This window comes from Nannospalax galili, unplaced genomic scaffold (genome assembly GCF_000622305.1).
Source record: "Nannospalax galili isolate Female #2095 unplaced genomic scaffold, S.galili_v1.0 scaffold6209, whole genome shotgun sequence".
Classification (NCBI taxonomy): Eukaryota; Metazoa; Chordata; class Mammalia; order Rodentia; family Spalacidae; genus Nannospalax; species Nannospalax galili.
In genome coordinates this window covers 1-7,745 of record NW_008359251.1, presented here as the reverse complement: position 1 = coordinate 7,745, position 7,745 = coordinate 1, and the positions used below count along the sequence as shown (strand labels likewise).

The 7,745-nt window shown below is 43.8% G+C and overlaps 1 protein-coding gene and 1 long non-coding RNA gene across 2 annotated transcripts; one reads left to right on the top strand and one right to left on the bottom strand.

The window, feature by feature from the left end:
* The first annotated feature begins 518 nt into the window (after nt 1-518).
* LOC103725633 lies at nt 519-5,655 on the top strand. Its single transcript, XR_606866.2, has 4 exons — nt 519-631; nt 3,322-3,398; nt 4,632-4,662; nt 5,570-5,655. It is a non-coding gene; the product is annotated as an uncharacterized LOC103725633 (long non-coding RNA).
* A 41-nt stretch (nt 5,656-5,696) lies between these two features.
* On the bottom strand, nt 5,697-7,435 carry LOC115068401 (the record flags this gene model as incomplete). The annotated part of the gene is made up of 2 exons (XM_029558572.1): nt 5,697-6,360; nt 6,427-7,435. Coding segments are annotated over 2 exons (1,065 nt in total), but the record flags the coding sequence as incomplete, so codon positions are not given.
* Between the last annotated feature and the right edge of the window lie 310 nt (nt 7,436-7,745).

The following is a 7,745-nucleotide window of genomic DNA, read 5'->3' as shown; positions in this document are numbered from 1 at the left end:
TGTTTTTATTTTGGGATATGGTTTCCCTGTAGTCCCAGCTGACCTAGAACTTGCTGTGTAGACCAGGCTGGCCTCAATTTCACAGAGATCCACCTGCCTCTGCTTTCCTAGTGCTGATTAAAGGTGTGTGCGCCCCTGGGCCTGGCTCCACATGTATTTAGACTAATAAATTCTCAGCATATTTATTTCTGTGTTTGTACTAGATCATTTGCATCACTTCATTGTTTTTGCAGTGTTTGGGATTGAACCCACAGTCTCTCACATGGTAGGCAAGCATTAGGCCACTGGGTTATATCCTCAGACCAGGAACTAATTCCTTGTGTTATTGTCAACATGAATACCAGTAAGCTGAGCAAAAGGCACAAAAAAGCAATTAATTTAGAATGTCAAAACTCTAGATGGAGTTTTTACAGAAACAAATCATTGTTCAAAAAACTATCTTCACTTTCCACTCCAATTTCTTCCCTAAAATATCAAATAATATTTAGTCCTTAGCTTCTCTTTCTCCCTTTGTTTGGAAGGAGCTGGGATCCCCAGGCAGAGCAGACTCTCTCAGTGCTGATTGCCAATCAGAAACAGGACGCCCGTCTCCCTTGCCACACCGTCTCCGCTGCGTGGACACATTTAGGGGGTATGTGGCGTTCCCTTGTAACATGGTGGGTACAGGTCCTTGTCAGATTGTGTAATTTACACATAAGCACACAATAAACTTACAACATTCTCCATATTTTTTATTTTCTAGGTTAGAAAAGATTTATTTGATATAATAATAAAGTCAGGCTGGGTGTAGTGGTGCATACCTATGATCTCTGCACTCAGAAGGCTGAGGCAGGAGGATTGCTAAGCGTTCAAAGCCAGCCTGGGCTACCAAGCAAGGCCCTTTCTCAAAAGACAAAAATAGTGTTGGCAGCCTCTCCTAACTTGAAAATTTTCATGATAAGAGGCTAGAGCTTAGAGGACCACTTACCTCACTTGCACAAGGCCCTGAGGTCATTCCCCAGCAACAGAAAGCAAACAGATGATGCAGAAAAGACAGAATTTGTATATATTGAGAGAGAAGAGTGGTGGCATAGGCCAGAACCAGTTTCCACTAGTATGTGCAGTAGTCTGGGCAAGTGGCTGTGCTTGGGACCACAGTCTGTCTCATTATGTCCACTAAGTAGCCTGGTAGCTTTGAAGATATAGAACTGAGTCAGTGTAGGAAAGAGTAACTTCTTACCCATCACTAGCAGAATACCTTGGATAACAAGCCTTTTTGACCACAGATCCACAATAATGTATCATAAGTTGTTACTGTTCTTTACTTCTTTACTTGGTCGAAGAGTGATGGCCAGAAACAAACTCTGAAAAACTGTGTAACTGTGTAGCAGAAAATAAAGTGTGTAGGTATCATTTCCCCCATTTCTGCCAGCTGAGAATTCTGTTTGCTATGTTTATTTATAGGTGGCTTTCCTTATTCAAGATGCTGCAGCCAGAGTGTTTCAGATTTTGGAATGTTTCCATGAATATAACAAGAAATCTTGGGGATGTGGGTCTAAGTCTAAACACAGATTTAGTTTTCTTTCATGTACACCTTATATACATAACCTGAAAGTAATTTTAGACAGTGTTTTGGGTGTACCTGTGCTCTTTGGGTTTTGTGGATTTTTCTTTTGGGGGTAGAGACAAGGGGTTTTGGGGACTTGACTTAAGGGGTCACATGTGGAAAGCACGACCTGCTCCACCTCCAGCCCTGTGCCTGCACTTCCACTCTGAGCTGTCATGGCATCAGACGTGCGATTCTCCACTTAGGACATCATGTCCACACTCTGAAATGCCTGTATTTTAGAGCATTTCAGGTTTCAAATTAACAAAACTGCTGGTAAAATCAATCACAATACTATAAAATTAGTAACCATTTTATAGTTTTCTATGCCTATCACAACTCTAACTTGCCTTATTTGATCTCTTAGTAATACCATGAGCTGTGTCCTTTCACTGGGTCTGTTTCACAGATGAAACACGGAGCCATTGAATTGAGCAACTTTCCCAGTCTCGGCTTGCTAAAAATGGGAAAGCGAGGATTTGATTTTAAGCAGTTGAGTTAGAAGACATGCAAATTACCCCTTTAGCATGTGTAAGTCTTATATTCTGCATGGTTAGTGGTGTTCAGAATCCATCATATCTACTCCTCTTTCTTTCCTATCATCACTGACACTTTTGGGCATAAGAGGTTCACAAGTAGAAAGAAACTAGCAAGAAATGCCTAAGATGTGTGGGACATTCAGCCCCCTATGGTAGCATGTGGCTCAGAGGTAACTGAGAAGAATCTGCCTAGGTCTCATGACTACCAAGAGAACAAGGCTCAAGATTTGATTACTTGGTTCTGATTTCAGTGGCTGCGTGCCTTCTATGACTGTTGGTCAACCTGATTCATCCAAATAATTTACACAAAATTGAGTTATTGGATGTTGTTCTATAATCAAATTATAAATTTTAGTAGTGCAGTATAAATTTCCTTTAAAATTATATTACGTTTGTTTGGTGTGTGTGTGTGTGTGTGTGTGTGTGTGTGTGTGTGTGTGTGTGTGTAGGGGACATGTGTATGCCATAGTATTGTAAGACTTTTCTAGAAAGGCAGGACACTGAGACTTTATTCCATGAAGTAGAGTTTATTTCATGCCAGCAGATGCAGCAGATTTGTGTCCAAAGGCTAAGCCTTAGACACAGGGGGCATGACCTTATGTATTCTTGTTACACTGCAGTTTATTTGTCCCCCTTAATGGAAGCATACATATTTAGTTCTGATTGGGTGTTGTACATCACAGAGTCTTGGTGGAGATGTAGATATGCATGAGACTGTGGGCACCTGTAGACATTGATTTATGCCCCGCTCCTCCCTTTTGTCTGGGCAGAGGTTGAAGCAGGTCTGCAGGAGGGGTCATCTTTGTGTCAGTAGCCTGGGGCACAGGGTGGGGCATCTCCCTGCAGCCCCTACCACAGTGGTGTACCTGTGGAGGTCAGAGAACAACTTAAAGCAATCAGTGTTTTCTTTCTACTGCGTGGGTCTTGGGGATCCAACCCAGGTCATGAGGTTTGCAGCCTTTACCCACTGAATAGTCTTGCGACCCAAGTATAACATTTTTCTTAAGACGTGTAGAAATGTTGAGAGTCCCAGTCATAGCAATCAGAAGACAGTAACATCTAGCTTTTAAAATCTCTTCTTGTGTCATAAACTGCTCTGTAGAATCATTTCGTATACTGCACCATGTGTGAAAGTATGTCTACATAGCAATGATTTGTTGTCACATTGTCACAAACCTTTCTTTGTTGGCTTTATAGGATATCTCTCGTCCTCATGGTCTTCGTGAATTATGGAGGTGGAAAGTATTGGTACTTCAAACATTCAAGTTGGAACGGTAAGATACTTTGTAAAGGTCGTGTTGCTTCTAGTTCACCGAGAGCACTGCAGACACACAAGGACTTAGCAGTCCCTCTGGGAACTCCAGGGTCTGCTGGCCTCTTCTGAGCCACTGAACTGCTTGCATAGAATGACCCTGAGCTTTCCATGGGGCCCTTTGGTTTTGTTCTTCCTTTGTAGAGCTGTAATGTGTGGATCCAGAATGCTTCAATGTGATGACATGAAGACTCAAGATTTCTGCTGTGAGACTGTGGGTCTCAGCAGAAAACGTAAAAGATTTGGTTTGAAATGATTGTTGTTACAGCCTAGCTATGACAACCGCCATATTCTTGGGGATTCTGCCTTGTAAGACAGGGTTTTTCTTGAGGTGCTACTGAACTAGGATTAGTTTGAGTGGTACGCAGTTAATAACTACAATTCTGGCTTGATAGTTGGTTGAAGAATAGATTTTTGGGGGAACCAAGAAAATCATATGGAATACTTCACTGACTTTTGAGAAATCCTGGCCATCTTTATTCTGACCAGATAATGCCTATAGAGGGCTGGGGAAGGTTCTGGAAAAGGGTTCATTGCTTTTGACTATTGGCACTCAGATTCCTTGTATTAATTACTGAGTCTGCAGGTGATGCAGCCCCATACTCAGACCTTGAGTCTTGAGCTTATAGAATTTGAGTTGTGTTTAAGTATTTGTTTAAAACAGGAGTCATGGGCCGGCAAAATGGCTCAGCAGATAAAAGTGCTTGCCACCAAGACTGACAACTTGAGTTTAGTCCCCAGGCCCCATGTGGTAAAAAGAGAACACTGACTTCTGTGAGTTGTCCTCTGATCTGCACGTGTGCATGTGCTTCCCCTTCCATAAAAATATTAAAAATTTGAATAGAAAAATTTAGAACAAGAGTCCTTGTCCTTTTGTGTCTAAGTACTAGCCTCTCTTTTGCACAGTTGAGTATCTGTAGTTACATTCCATGTGAGGCGCTCTGTTGAACAGCTAACAGGACACAGTGTCTGGTGGAGGGAGAGGGTAGATTTTGAATAGTACTGCTGAAAGGTGACATGTGTCCATGTGGTTCTAGTTTTCTCCCATGAACAGCTTTGTGGTCAGGAAATGCCTTAGGGCCGAGGGATTGGTTGATGAGTCTCAAGCCAGAGTTTGTGTGTGTGGTTCCTGTCTTTGTGCACTGGAAAATATTTATATTCTAGAATCCACTTTCTTACAGTTCTTATTTTGCAGGACTGACAGTGGCTGACCTTGTGTTCCCATGGTAAAGCCAACAGATTGTCTCACTCCTTGTCTTCGAAATGCTGGAGTCCTCTCTGTGACCAGTCCTGCATCACAAGCCCTTCTATACATTGTGTTCCTGGGTAGCTCATATGCTTGAAATCATGTTTATGCATGTGTGTATAAAAGATGTATGGTGTGTGTGTGTGCGTGTGTGTATGTGTGTGTGTGTGTGTGTGTGTGTGTGTGTGTGTGTGTGTGTTCTGTGTGTGTGTGTGTGTGTGTGTGTGTGTGTGATGCTTGGAATCTAACCCAAGGCCTTGTGCTTACAAGATAAGCACTGTGCCACTGAGCTGCACCCCAGCTTGGTTGCTTCGTCTCAGAAGTCGTGATGGCTGATGGTTTTATTTATCTGAGTGCTATCTGCATTCCTCTGCTTGTCATCCATCATTCACCCTACCCCCCCTTCTACACATTGTGTTCCTGGGTAGCTCATATGCTTGAAATCATGTTTATGCATGTGTATATAAAAGATGTATGGGGTGTGTGTGTGTGTGTGTGTGTGTGTGTGTGTGTGTGTGTGTACTATGTGTGGATCAGGAATGAATGTCTAGATGAACTGAATGTTTTGTTTCTCGAGAACTTGAGAGTGTTAGTGAAAGCCTCATTATTTGGATTCTACATTCTAGCATTTCTGACAGCTACTTGGAAAGGTTGTCCTTGGAAATTCCATCTAATATTAACCAATTTTCCTCAGAAGGCAGGACTTCAAGATATTCTGTCACAGAAGGGATGTTCTGATCCCTTCCTGTATTATTATATTATCCTGACATTGCTTTAGTAGTTGACTAATAATGTGTTAGTTACTTCTCTCATATTATTATAAAATATCAAAGACACGTAGGTAAAAATTGGAAATGACCACCTATTAATAGCTTGTTGTTTTTCAGGTTTGTATTTATTATGGGATCTTCAGTTTTTTTATCAATGACCTCTATACTACAACGAGGATGTTCTAAATTCAGATTTTCGAGATTAGGCCAATTTACAAGTTTCCTGTTAATCTGTATAGGAATTATTATTGTGAACCCCAATTATTGCCTTGGTCCGTGTAAGTATTTCTGGTCCTTTGTTAGTATATAGTCAGGTCGAAATATGGAAAGTACTTTTTTTGTATATGTGTATTATTTTTTTCAGTGCTGAGGCTCAAATCCAGGATCTGAGCCCCACATGTTATAATTTGATGTAATTCTTCCTTTTCAGGTCCCTTACAAAGGATTAATTATTAGAAAAGAATGTATACTGCTGTATGCCTTTGGACATTATTATTATTGGCTCCAAACTTTAGTAATGGAAGGTACCTCTACTCAAGGCTTCCCTGTTGTATAAAAGAAAAATCTGAGGCCAAGCAAGGTCGAAGTATTGTCTTTGGGTCATGTCCATGTATTGAGGGACAGAGTAGAGAAAAACCAGGTCACTTCATGCCCAGACCCTCTCTCCTGGACCTTTTGGTTCCAGAGACTGCCAGTCTTTGTTGTTACTTTCACAAGAATCTGTCCATGGCCAGGCATGGTGATGTGCACCTTTAACCCCAGAACTCAGAAGGTAGAGGCAGGTGGATCTTGGCCAGCTAGGGCAGCATGATTAGTGAGACCCTGTCCCGAAAAAAACAAAAGAATCTGTTGTCACTTGAGTGTGCTGGCTGGAGGAGCCCTGCTTTTGTGCTCTTCAGTGACAGCAGATAGTGAGGGAAGAGCCCTTCGTGTCAGTGTCAGACGGGGAGGCAGCAGCTCTTCAGTGACAGCAGATAGTGAGGGAAGAGCCCTTCGTGTCAGTGTCAGACGGGGAGGCAGCAGCTCTTCAGTGACAGCAGATAGTGAGGGAAGAGCCCTTCGTGTCAGTGTCAGACGGGGAGGCAGCAGCTCTTCAGTGACAGCAGATAGTGAGGGAAGAGCCCTTCGTGTCAGTGTCAGACGGGGAGGCAGCAGCTCTTCAGTGACAGCAGATAGTGAGGGAAGAGCCCTTCGTGTCAGTGTCAGACGGGGAGGCAGCAGCTCTTCAGTGACAGCAGATAGTGAGGGAAGAGCCCTTCGTGTCAGTGTCAGACGGGGAGGCAGCAGCTCTTCAGTGACAGCAGATAGTGAGGGAAGAGCCCTTCGTGTCAGTGTCAGACGGGGAGGCAGCAGCTCTTCAGTGACAGCAGATAGTGAGGGAAGAGCCCTTCGTGTCAGTGTCAGACGGGGAGGCAGCAGCTCTTCAGTGACAGCAGATAGTGAGGGAAGAGCCCTTCGTGTCAGTGTCAGACGGGGAGGCAGCAGCTCTTCAGTGACAGCAGATAGTGAGGGAAGAGCCCTTCGTGTCAGTGTCAGACGGGGAGGCAGCAGCTCTTCAGTGACAGCAGATAGTGAGGGAAGAGCCCTTCGTGTCAGTGTCAGACGGGGAGGCAGCAGCTCTTCAGTGACAGCAGATAGTGAGGGAAGAGCCCTTCGTGTCAGTGTCAGACGGGGAGGCAGCAGCTCTTCAGTGACAGCAGATAGTGAGGGAAGAGCCCTTCGTGTCAGTGTCAGACGGGGAGGCAGCAGCTCTTCAGTGACAGCAGATAGTGAGGGAAGAGCCCTTCGTGTCAGTGTCAGACGGGGAGGCAGCAGCTCTTCAGTGACAGCAGATAGTGAGGGAAGAGCCCTTCGTGTCAGTGTCAGACGGGGAGGCAGCAGCTCTTCAGTGACAGCAGATAGTGAGGGAAGAGCCCTTCGTGTCAGTGTCAGACGGGGAGGCAGCAGCTCTTCAGTGACAGCAGATAGTGAGGGTGCCTGTCTCTACTTCCCATGGGATGACAAGCATATGCCACTATGCCTGGCTTTTCTACATGGGCTCTGAAGATAAAACTAAGGTCCCTTACTACTGATCTGTCTCCCCAACCCCAGAAATCTTAGTTTTTAAACAAGAGGAAGAAATTCACTAGATGGTTTCAGAATTTTTATAGTTCTGAGTGTGCCACTGTGTTTCTGCTGATGAAATGCATTCTACTGCTTTTTTTTTTTTTTTTGGTTGTTAGCCTTAGCCTTTAACGGCTGCGCTATCCCTCCAGCCCTCTACTGCTTTTTAAAATTTTTATTTTCATTTTAT